Source organism: Diachasma alloeum, unplaced genomic scaffold (genome assembly GCF_001412515.2).
Source record: "Diachasma alloeum isolate Michigan unplaced genomic scaffold, Dall2.0 Dall_scaffold_00327, whole genome shotgun sequence".
NCBI lineage: Eukaryota > Metazoa > Arthropoda > Insecta > Hymenoptera > Braconidae > Diachasma > Diachasma alloeum.
In genome coordinates this window covers 533015-546478 of record NW_021680466.1, presented here as the reverse complement: position 1 = coordinate 546478, position 13464 = coordinate 533015, and the positions used below count along the sequence as shown (strand labels likewise).

The 13464-nt window shown below is 37.4% G+C and overlaps 1 protein-coding gene across 2 annotated transcripts in view; it reads right to left on the bottom strand.

The window, feature by feature from the left end:
• Positions 1-8529: 8529 nt before the first annotated feature.
• Positions 8530-13464, bottom strand: part of LOC107040363 (synaptic vesicle glycoprotein 2B) — a 9479-nt gene continuing 4544 nt past the window's right edge. For both annotated transcript variants that reach the window (XM_015260428.1, XM_015260429.1), the window contains 2 exons: positions 11972-13376; positions 8530-10604 (listed from right to left, as the gene is read on the bottom strand). In XM_015260428.1, the coding sequence (XP_015115914.1) occupies positions 10261-10604; positions 11972-13376 (1749 nt within the window). In that variant the 3' untranslated portion in view covers positions 8530-10260. The remainder of the gene's footprint in view (positions 10605-11971; positions 13377-13464) is intronic.

Sequence of the window (13464 nt, the reverse complement as noted above, 5' to 3'; positions counted from 1 at the left end):
CCACAAAGTAATTAAATAATTGACTAGCCTAGCTTGATTAGTAACCATGAACATTTGATATTATTTATTGATAAATGATAGAAATAACGATAGATTGCTGAGGTCAGGAGTCATACCGAGTGACTAAGGATAATGCATGGGGGGGGGGAATGATAATTTTTTGAATCATGTAAATACGAAAAGGGATTCTTCACCTTTTACGAAGGGGCGAAGTTTCATAATCAATTTATTTATATTGGATTAATGTACCGAGTAGATTATTTAACGATACCATTGTATTTGTAACATATTTAAATGAATGCGGCCATCCATAGCATTTTTTTTATGGTGAACGATTTTTAAATGGAATTTTTTCTTTTGATAATGTGAAGCATTTGTAACAAGTGTGATAATATATTTGTAAAACATTGATTTATACAATAAATGTATATGGACCTTTCTCCTCTGGGTGTTTATTTGGATAGGAGCTATGTCATTATGTTCAATTTTTTTGTTTATTTATTCTTTCAACCTTGATTCGTGATTCGATTACACATGCATTTCGTGTTTCTCTCGTTATTACAAACAAACCATTAACATTGTATTCACATCACATGAGATCAAATACATTAAAGAGACTAACTCTTTGTATGTTCTTCATCATTTCATCAGTTTTAAACTTGTCCTTCATTAGTTCATTTGTCGATAAATTGGAAATAATTTCAATGAATATCAATGGACAATAATATTGTCCAAATTACCTCATTTTAAAACATGTCCAGTCGACATTTTCCATGATAATACATTCAATTTTATCGTTTGGTATTTAACAGTCAAAAAAATTTCCCATTTTTCACTCTTTCATTCACATTTTGTTACTTTTATTTTGTTAATTATACAACTGTCTTGGTAATGGGTGAATTTACAAGAAAATGTCAAAAGATATTTCTCATGGAGAATTTAATTCTCTACGAAAAAAAAGTGTAAAAATAACAAAAAATTCTCATTCTGTTCAATATTTTTATTTATTCACTCTTTCAACTTTGTTTCGTGATTCAATTACACATGCACATTGTGTTTCTCTCGTTATTATAAACAACCCATTACCATTGTATTCAACATCACATGAGATCAAATACGTTAAAGAGACTAACTCTGTATATCCTTCATCATTTCCTCAATTCATTTATCGATAAATTGGAAATAATTTCAATGAGTATCAATGGACAATAATATTGTCCAAATTACCTCATTTTAAAACATGTCCAGTCGACATTTTCCATGATAATACATTCAATTTTATCGTTTGGTATTTAACAGTCAAAAAAATTTCCCATTTTTCACTCTTTCATTCACATTTTGTTACTTTTATTTTGTTAATTATACAACTGTCTTGGTAATGGGTGAATTTACAAGAAAATGTCAAGAGATATTTCTCATGGAGAATTTAATTCTCTACGAAAAAAAAGTGTAAAAATAACAAAAAATTCTCATTCTGTTCAATATTTTTATTTATTCACTCTTTCAACTTTGTTTCGTGATTCAATTACACATGCACATTGTGTTTCTCTCGTTATTATAAACAACCCATTACCATTGTATTCAACATCACATGAGATCAAATACGTTAAAGAGACTAACTCTGTATATCCTTCATCATTTCCTCAATTTTTAACTTGTTTTTCATTAGTTCATTTATCGATAAATTGGAAATAATTTCAATGAATATCAATGGACAATAATATTGTCCAAATTACCTCATTTTAAAACATGTCCAGTCGACATTTTCCATGATAATACATTCAATTTTATCGTTTGGTATTTAACAGTCAAAAAAATTTCCCATTTTTCACTCTTTCATTCACATTTTGTTACTTTTATTTTGTTAATTATACAACTGTCTTGGTAATGGGTGAATTTACAAGAAAATGTCAAGAGATATTTCTCATGGAGAATTTAATTCTCTACGAAAAAAAAGTGTAAAAATAACAAAAAATTCTCATTCTGTTCAATATTTTTATTTATTCACTCTTTCAACTTTGTTTCGTGATTCGATTACACATGCACATTGTGTTTCTCTCGTTATTATAAACAACCCATTAACATTGTATTCAACATCACATGAGATCAAATACGTTAAAGAGACTAACTCTGTATATCCTTCATCATTTCCTCAATTTTTAACTTGTTTTTCATTAGTTCATTTATCGATAAATTGGAAATAATTTCAATGAGTATCAATGGACAATAATATTGTCCAAATTACCTCATTTTAAAACATGTCCACTCGACATTTTCCATGATAATGCATATAATTTTATTATTTGGTATTCAACAGTCAAGAAAATTTTTCCTTTTTCACTTTTTCATTTACATTGCTTTTTACTTTTAATGAAATGTTATCAAAGATATGTGCACTGGAGAACTTTTATTCTCATCGTCTCGAGTATTTCATTATGAGTCGTGTGATGTATACCTTCGAGTGGAAACATTATTATATACAATATATATAAATTATACGGATCCTAATTATACAGTTCAGCAGTCGAGTGATGAAACGAGTCAAAAATTTCATTCTTTATGAGAAAATATCGAGAGACATTTCCCCTAATCTCATCAACTCACGTTTCACCCCTTGTCCTCTGAATTAATCATCAAATAATTTATCTTAAGACTAAATTAACATTACGTAATTAATAACTCACCGGATTGGCAGTACTAAAATCGATGGAATACAATAATCAAGTCAGTGCTACCATATTTCGAATTGGAAACAACGAAAATCGGAAATTACAAGTCCAAGAAAAATTCATTACAACAAATTGGCCATTCCTTCAGTTAAAAATCGCCTTCTGCTCATTGAAAAAAAATCTCCGACAACATAGAGTCGAGGAACTTTCGAAATTTTCCACAAATCACTGGACAGTGATGAATAAAAAACAGGTCGCCTCATTCTATTGACTCACAGTCACAATCAGACTCAGGGTCCTTAGATATATAATTCAATTACTTTTTTTTAACACCTAAAAACAGTCTCTAAACATCTAAACGTTAATGCTCTCGTCCTCAGTACCTCGTCAACTTTATCTCTAATTAACTAGGTCTATGTAACTAACATTACCTAAATGGCCTAAGACGAGCTACATGTGCTCGCAATGCTTTAATCCAGTAGCGAAGCGGTAAAACGATTCAAGTCGACTTAGCTCTCAGCTGAGTTTTTGAGGAATATCTTCAAATCTAAGGAAGCTGGCCAAAGTTTCGGAACTACCTTTTTCACACCCCTGTACGGAAAGTTCATACCCAGTAAACAGTATGTCGACAAATTGCCGATGTCCTGTTAAATTTTAGATGGCACTGGAAAAAATTGTTTTCTGCGTAATTTCCTCCCTGATGAGCGGAAGGAAAGGGAGCCTTTTCCCCCCTAGGGTGGAAAACACTCACTTCCCCCCGCTCATCAAAGAACAAAGTAAGAACTTTCCGTTGCAGGCGTGTTGAAAAATCGCATGTGCACCTCGGGCGGAAAGTCAAGACTTTCCCCCCCTGATACACAATATACTATTTTCGTAGTTCTCAATTTGCCCTCCAAAAAGGTTTGTTAGAGATTGACTTATATTCGGGCGGATTGGGGGCAAGTTTTATGGAAAAATGAAAATTAAAAGACATGCGGATTACAAAAAACACTGGTGATGTACTTTGCTGTACTGCTTCTCACGATTTCTCGTCTGGAAATTAGTATTGCATACTTCCCAAACTCGAAAACTTGAAAATCACTACAGAAAAATATTGGTCCCGGGCTGCTGCGATGGAGTTTTTTTACTCGTGTGGTTGGTCAGTCCGCGCCTTCGGCTCGGACGCCAACGCCACAAGAGTAAAAGACCCCATCTAATCGTAGCCCGGAAATAGTATATTTCGTAACGAGTGCAAAATAGTTATTTTCATCACAAGGTCCACAAAGTATTTTCTGACGAATGTGGCTTTGTAGGCCGAGCCGAAGGCGAGGCCTATAATCACATTCGTCAGAAAATACTTTTGGACCGTGTGGTGAATGCAATTTTTCGTCAGAAGGCCTGTAAACCGCGATCAAACTGAGCGAAGCGAGATGCTAAACCAGATGAGGTTTATATTACGAGCCGAAGGCGAGTGATATAATCCCACGAGCTAAAAACCATTTTTTCACGAGTTACGAACAATATTTTTCATCACAATGTGGCGGAAATTGGACTTTTAGGCACGCGCAGCGTGCCGAAAAGTTCACTTTTCGTCACAGCGTGATGAAATAGTATATTTCAGGACGAGTGCCATGGGGAGTTTTTACTCGCGCGGAGTTGGCGTTCGAGCCGAAGGCGAGGACTGGCCAACCACGCGACTAAAAAAAACCCCAGGGCACTAGTCGTGAACGATATTTTTCCCTAGAGACTTTCACTTTTACCAGTTCGCGGAAGGGTCAATACCAATCCCCGGACTGGGAAAAGTGAAGGTCAGTACGGAAAAATACTACTATTGGTGGCGCAAGTCACACGTCTTGAGTTTAGGGATACACGAATCGTGGAATGTCTCAACGTTAAATTCGATAATAGTCTTTACACTGCACTTGATAATCTCTTGATATTTGACTTGAGAATTGACTCGAAATTAAGGATGTTTATCCAAAATTGCAAGTACTTTAAAAAAAGTGTTTTTTTTTCTACTGAGAGATGAAGATATTCCGTTCACTTTGATACAAATTTCAATTCACCAACCCATGTTCATTATTTAGAAATCAAATAGACAAAATGCACCAAATGCCTTCCTCTTTTTGCCCGGGTACTCCAGATTTTTCTCGGGCCATTGGATTCAGTATGATTTTACACATTACCTTCTATTTTTATTTCTATTTTTAGAGTCTTCTAATAGGTGAATTATCAATTTAAACATAAATGTCATAAGAACCCGTGTATCAGGAAAAATTAGTTTATGCATTTCTGTCCGGACTATTGCGATTAATTTTTTTTAACGTCAGAAAAGTTGGTTTTATTATATATGTTCTGCTGTCAGCCGAAAAAATTATAGAATTTTCCTCGACCATGAAAAAAAAAACACATTTACCGACAATTTACCGATACTGACTAAACATTTTTAATTGATAATCGACTCGATATTTAGCTGATAGTCTGAACGAAACAGAGACGCCACAGTAAGCGCTAGACTCAATATAACCCGTTGATGAAGGTCCCGGAACCCACATCCTTGTGGATGTAGACCGTTCCACATTTTTACATTAAAGAAGGGCATTTATATAGCGTTCCACATTTTTGTGACGTCATAGGAAATGACTGGATGGGATTTGGATGAGGTAGAAGGGGAACCGGGATTATTCTCAATATGAATAACCAGAAAATTTTCACTGCACGGAGAGAAATATTAAATAAAAATTACGTATCTTTTCCGTAATTCCGGAGCGACATGTGGTTGTAGGAAATTTTACGGAACTGTTACGTAATTTTTCCGGAGCGTTCCGTAATTTCTATCTGAATCTCCTGTGAAAAATTACGATACCGTCACTTAAATTTTCTGAGTCGATTCTGTAATCGGTGAGTGAATCGTGAGTTCCGTAATTGTTGCTGAACATTTCTCTCCGTGCGGAAAAAATGGATAGTCCAGACCGGGATATGAACCCGGGACCTTCCGATTATGCATCGGGTGCTCTCCCAACTGAGCTATCCGGCTCCTAGCCATTTCTTCACTTCAAATTTCTGGTACATATTGAGCTCCGCCGTCCTTCTTACGGCATTCATTTTTACATCAACATCCATAAAGATTGGATCGTTGATGGTCTCCGTTGATGTACTCAGTTGAGCGGTTACGACGACACTGTACTCAATATTAGGTGACTTTCTGACTAACAGATGTATACTCTTTGATGAATAGATTGATACGATTGATACTGACTGAGGTTTTCGGGGATTTTTGCCGGGCTTGACCGTTGATCCGAAGTGGTCCGATTAAACGCGAAATTAAACGATGATCTCTCCTTGAATTTCCTTGCAAGTTACTCTATAGAGTACTAAAATCTCATTGTGTTTCGAACAGTCATCACAAAAATTTTGCTATCCGCCTTAGATTCCGAAATATTCATTGAATCCTGACCAATAGTCAAAAACTAGTTGAACCGTTTTACCGCTTCGCCGCTGAATTCCTTATAAAAGTAGTAAAAGCAGATGAGTATTATCGAAAAACAGCAATGAAAATATTCATGTTTGATGGCCAGGTAAATTCCCCCGCCGAAAACATCCCCATCAAGCCCATTTTGCCCCGCGAGTTGAGAAGATCATGGGAAAAATACATCTGCCTCGAGGAATTAAAGTCTGAACAGCACGGCAACTGTTGGAGATAATCAGGATTGGGGGGTTTGGAGTCGATCGTTTCCCTAAATTTCCCACGGGGAAATAATAATCAAGAACTTTTCGATTATACATTATCAACGGATTGAGGAATATCGATGAAATCAGTAGTGAAGTGTTAAATGGAGATAAGTCGACTTATCTCCCAGTGGAGTTTTTGATAAATATTTCCGAATCTAAGGGAGATAGCGAAATTTTAGTAATTACATTTGTTGTAGCACTCAATCGGCTCCACAAAAAAGGTTATAACAAAAATTTTGCTATCTCCCTTAGATTCCAAGATAATGTTTGAAAACTAATTTCGGAGAAATGCAATAACATCTTTTACGACTCTCAAACTTCCTTTGGCTCTTCAGGAATATTATTTAATTTCCAGAAAGAAAGATCATTTTTTGAGTCAGTACCATCCTATTTTAGCCCAAAGAGCACCGATTTTTTGTCTGTAACGTACCATGAATTGATCGAATGTACATGCGGTGTTCTCCACTCAAGAAATTATTTTTGTTAGACTACGTCGATTTTTCTCTCAGTGCATGAACCTCTCACTCTCGATGATGTTTTATGAATAATCTAGTGATTCTGTTAGGACGCACCTACTTTTACCACTTCACTACTGTATTTATTTCACTCTTTTATCAATTACTTTTCTCACGCTTAATCATGGATGATGTGGCACGGTAATTAATACCCACGCGCGATAAGTTTATTCCATACTTAATCAAATACAGGGGTTGTGATACAACACGATTGCACAATGAGAAATCGAAAGAAAATTGCTCCACCTCGTTCAAAGTAGAAAAATATTCATTTTTCCTTTTTTTGTTTTGCTGAAGTATTTTATTTTCCAAAAGATGTGAATGAAAAGTCAGGTAGTTCCAACAGTGTATCTCAAGAGTTCTGTAGTAAAGTGGTAAAGAACAGTAGACAAGTCAAAATATTTAAGGTATATCCCAAGACAATACCCCAAAAGTTAGTCCCCATGGATTTCCAGAAAAAATTATAAATTACTTAATTTATTGTATTCTCATAAGTTATTGAATTTATTTATCCTCATATGTTGTTGATGAAGGCAACAATAATTGTTTTAACCAAATAAAAAATTATTTGTGGATTAATTGTTTAAATCAAATAAATTATTTCACGAAATTTCCATTTTTAGAGTTGAATATCGCTGAAACTATATGCTTGAAAATTTAAAAAAAAATCACTATATTCGGAATTTATCAATCTGGAGTGAACAATCTAATTATGGAACACTCAAGGTTCTTCAGAGGTTCAGAGAATGGTTTGAAAATGAACTATTGTTTGAAACAATATTTTCAAAAATATTGGTCGATTCCAAAATCAGTAGGTTTAAAAAAAAACACATTATGTAATGAGAAATCATCATGAAAAATGAAAAATTATGTTCAAGTCCAAAAGACCTATTACGGAACACTTTTGCCAAATATGGAACATCGTGCGCCCAATTACGGAACATTAGAACTTTGTGAGACGGTGAAAGGTTTGGAACCCGCAGTAATAAGGATATTTTTGCAGAGAAATGTCAACAAGTTCAGATTATAATTGAAAATTGGAATTGTCATGCAAATTTTATTATGCAAAGAAACTTTTACTAGTGAATAAACGTAAAAATGTGTAATGTCGATCACATGAACACATAACTCAACTTTCTTCGTATATGAATTTGTCAGAACAATTTAACAAGGACTAGAAACATAAATGCCATTACCCTGGTAAAACAGTCCGATTATTTCCGACTGGGTGATAAAAAGTGAATCGGCGTTAATGATGTTTCTGTCTTTGCCCGTTAAATTCCGATTGGCTGGTAGGTAGAGTTTGGAGTTTGAGAAAATTATGAGAATTAATGGGAACAAGGGGATGTGGCCGTTATCGTCCGATTACCTTCCAAAAAAGTGCTTCATAGGTCTCATATTACGCATATAAATATTTAATATTTATTGCTCATTTAAATATTTATATGCGTAATATGAGACCTATGAAGCACTTTTTTGGAAGGTAATCGGACGATAACGGCCACATCCCCTTGTTCCCATTAATTCTCATAATTTTCTCAAACTCCAAACTCTACCTACCAGCCAATCGGAATTTAACGGGCAAAGACAGAAACATCATTAACGCCGATTCATTCTTTATCACCCAGTCGGAAATAATCGGACTGTTTTACCAGGGTATATTTTCAACTTATCAATTATTTATATACTTTAGAGTGAACCACTCCGGCAGGTGCCAAACGAAAACATCAGTGTTAGGTCGATTGGAAATGCCACGAAAACCCAAGCCAAATGGCAGAACACCCATATATTTGTAAAAATAAGAACTTTCTGATAAAATGAGTGTAAAAATATGAAAAAGTGAAGCTTTTAGGATCAATATTAGTCTGGACTTACGACATTTGATGATTATTAACCCAAGTAACTTCGTTCGGCGCATTAGCGGCCACACTATCACATCTAACTACTCACCTGTCACCAAATTGATAATTTGATAAATAGGTAAATATTCCAGAAATTTGGCAAACAATTCGTGTTCCGCAATTGGACTGTTCACCCTATGCCTCGCGTGCTAGAAGCCCGCAATATTTATCATCTCCTAAACTCTGTGGTACAGCTAGTTAAAATTGTTTTCAATAGCTGGGATATATTATAAACATTATCCATGAAAAACATGCGAACAATCTTGAGAAAAAAACTTGTTTTCCAGGGATATACCTTAATACCGAATTAACCGAGAAATTCATTTTTATCCCCATCATCTCCTGTTCGTCCTATCACTCCACTAATTAATAATTCCTCATTTAAAAAAATCGAATAATCACGTCATAACAGCTATCATAATGGTCTTTACACACTTCTTCACGAAGAAAATAATTATAAAATTCATTACTTCTAATTACGCAGCCTATTGTCTTCAAATGAAAGCGGAAGTACTGCATTTATCCCTAGAATTAATCATTTAAATCAAGGTAATAAGCTATAATTATTTTTAACCTATGGAGTGGGGCAAAATGGTGAATATTATTTGGATACAAATGTTTAGACCCACTTTGCCTCTATTTAACTAGCAATTTTCTCATGATTTTCGTCAATACTTTACACGAAATTGAGTCAATTTTCACCTTAAAAATTCATCTCTCCCACTCATCCAGAGATCCGTGCTTTTTTTTTTCAATAACTTTATGAGTCATCACTGCTGTAAAAATGTTTCTCCATTGTCAGGGATATGGATAAAAAACGTCTCAAAGAGATTGTCTCGAGTAAAAAAAATATTATTACAAATTTAACGTGGTAATTTGATATGAATTCACCGGTGCACTTGGATCTCCTCAGAAAAATTGACTTTAATTGATTACTTAATTCATTCTCTGTACTAAAATATTTATAAATATGTTGATATTCGTATTATTATGCGTACGGTATTGAATGAAGGTTTATTGATTTCACTGCAATTATAGAAGCAAGCGATTTCATTGAGTAGTTTTCACGATGTCAGTCACGATATCAGGAGTAAATTGGCAAAATGTTGATTATCTCTTTCATTGCAGGGAATTTCATTGCAGAGAATTTGATTATCTCCACAAAAAAGTTCTCTCAACTATTCACCAGAGATACATCACGTAAATCAATTTTACCACTTCACCCCTAATTTATCTTTTTTTCCCACAGCCTGTGCGCTTCACAACTTTATCAATTCCCCACTGAGAGAAAAACACCAATTGAAATGCCAGTAATTTTTTTCAATTCGCAGAAGAGAAATGAAAAATTGATATTCAAGGTCAGATTTGTCTGCCAATTTTCAATTTTCATTTTCCTCTCAGTACGAAAATCTCGAAGTATAATCGTTTTACCCGAAAATCTCTAAAAAAGCATGTCTTACCTATTTACAAGAAAACCGTATGTGTATTTGGTAATTTAAATGTCGCGATGCTAGCAATAAACAATGCAATAGCTGTGAGCAGTGCTGGTGCAATGAGGGGTGCCCCGACGAGTGTCTGATAAACAGCTGTGCCAATGAGACCCGATATCCTGATGCCAGCTGCCATCAAACCGAATCCCGTGCATCTCAAGTGAGTTGGAAAGCTCTCAATAGTTATGAGGCCCAGAGAAGTCCATGCTATCGCTGAAACTGCCATAAAACCCCCCTCGAAGCCCAGAACGGCTGAAGTGTTGTTACTCACTAGCATCAGACAGAGAGCACCCCCGGATGATAAGAACAGAGATAATCCTGATAACAAAAACGAGGGATGATTAAGATCAATCGTGTTGGGCCTTACACTTGTTTTCTACGGCATAAAGCTCTCCGTTTGTTTCTATAGTGCGAACATTATTTATTTTTCAACAACCTTGATACAGCACTACTTAATGAACTCTTTTTGGGCCCTATCCTTGAGTTTTTGAGGCCCAGGCAGTGAAATTTTATTTTACGAATTCGGATTTCCCGTCATTTGCTGCAATTCGTAAACTATCAATTTTTTTAATCATTCTAAAGTACTATTTTAGGGACTGTTTTGGGCCCTACTGTAGCAGTTTTTGGGGCCTAGGCCATGAAATTTTATTTTACGCATTCGGATTTCCAGTCACTTCCTACATTTCATAAAACATCTATTTTTTACACGCGTGGCAAAAGTACTATTTTAGGGACTGGTCTTGGGCCTTACGTCCTTATTTTTGGGCCTAGGCAATGAAATTTCATGTTAAGCACTCGAATTTTCCTTCACTTCCTGCAGTTTGTCAAATATTTGTTTTGTACACTAATGCAGGAAGTACTATTTTAAGGACTGATTTTGGGCCTCAACTTCTTATTTTTCAGGCCTAGGCCATGAAATTTTATTTTGCGGATTCGAATTTACCTCATTTTCTACAGTTCCTAAGGCATCTAATTTGTTATACTCATCTTTAAAGTACTATTTTAAGGACTAATTTTGGGCCCTAACCTTTAATTTTTGGGTCCTAGGCCATGAAATTTTATTTCACGGATTCCGATTTTGTGTCACTTCCTACAGGTGGTAAAACATATTTTTTACACTCGTGGGAAAAATACCATTTTAGGGACTGGTCTTGGGCCTTACACCCTGATTATTGGGCCTAGGCAATGAAAGTTCATGTGGAGCATTCGAATTCTCCTTCACTTCCTGCAGGTTGTCAAATTTTTTTTTTGTACACTAATGCATGAATGGCAAAAATACTATTTTCGGGACTGATTTTGGGCCTTAACCTCTTGTTTTCCGTTTTAGGATGAAAAATATTATAAAACAGATTCGTATTTCCCTCCACACTTTGGGAGTCCGTAAAAAAATTTTTTCTCACACTCATGCATAAAGTACTGTTTCTCGGACTCTTTTTGGCCTCTAAAGACTCGTTTCGGGCCCGATTCTTTGGGTCCTAGGACATGACATTTTCCTTAAGCATTCGAATTTCTCGTCACTTCCTGCAGACCATAAAATATCTATTTCTACACACCCATGCATAAACAACTATTTTCTGAACCCTTTTCAACTCCTAGGCCCTAAAATGCGAGTTTGAGGCCCAAAAATCGCCCCTGAGCGAGGACTTCTCCCCTAACGGTAAATAAAAAAATCTCAAAACACTCACCAATGATCTTGGGCCCCTGGAGAAATCCCAGCGCTATTCCCGCTAGAATGGCTGCCGGCACAAAAGCGAGCTCGGCCACCAGATGACCATGCAGTGCCTCCTCAATATAAATATTATAATCCAAATCAAGAGTGGGACAGCTGCCAACGAGACTGAGATCCGTATTATTAATCAGCTTACAGTTAACAAAGGACCCCTTGGACAAATCCGTGTCAATAAACTTAGAATCAGCGATAATCGAGTCCGTAAAGTGGGTCTTAGAGCTCTTGATGCTCGTAAACTCAACAGACTGAAACGTGCAATTATCAAAGTCCACATGACTCAAGACTATTTTGCTGAATTTGCAGTTAAGAAATCTCGAGTCCCTGTATCTCCGGTTCTCGAGGGATCCCGTGAACGTACTCCCAACGAACTCTTTATTGGAGAATCTCTCGGTTTGGGCCTCATACTCAGTAGCACGGATCCGCTTCAAGTACTCAGGACACCAGAGCATGAGGCCGTAGAGGCCGAAGGCCACGGCACACCAGATTATGAAGAGCATCACAGTGATCTTTATGTAGGGGCCTGAGAATAGCTGTAGGAAGGAGTTCCAGAACATCTCGATGGAGTACATTATGTCGTTGAGAACGCTAGTGTTGCCGGAGGGGGAGGGGGGCGCCAGGCCCCGGGGCCTTTTGCTCGGGAGTTCCAACTCTGAGAGCTGGTACTGTGTGCCAGAGAGGGCCTTGCGAGCGTTGTTGCGCTTGTAGATGCGCTGGTAGACCATCATGGCTTCCACGTCGTGTCCGGCCTCTACGAGGTACCTTGGACTCTCCGGAAGGAACACAAGTCCAATGATGGAACATACGGCCGGCAGACAGCAGAACAGGAGGAACTTGTGCCAAGCACTGAAATGTTCCTTATTCTCGAGCACCACCATTTCACCGGTGGTTGGTACAACGGCCCAGGCTAGGAGAGCAGCGTAGACACCTCCTAGTGAGGCAGCAGCCACCAGAATGCCTGTCCATCGTCCCCGGGAGGAGCGAGGGCAGCACTCGGCGACGTAGGCGAAGGCTAGGGGCACAGCCCCCCCCACAGCGATCGCCGAGCAGAACCTCGCGGTCATGAAGGTTCCGTATGTCGGCATGAATGTCGCTACGCCGATGAAGAGAACGTGCACTGACATGGCGGATAGCAGAGCCCGACGACGCCCTAGGCGATCTCCCAGACCTCCCCATCCTATTCCTCCCAGGGCTGAGCCTACTAGGGTTATCTTGGATAGCCAGTCCTTCTCATTGTCCTCGATGCAGAGCTCAACCTCGGCACTCGGCAGAATGTAGGGGACCACGAAGAACTCTACTGTGTCCGCGGCTAGGGCTAGGCCCGCGCAAAATGCTGCGAGGATTTGGAAGTAACCGACTCCTGCCTGGAAGGTGAGGAATTCGTTGCGGGTAATGGGGGCTACGTCAGGGTTTCCGGTCGCGGGAATTCTGGGTTTTCGGGGGGGGGGGGGG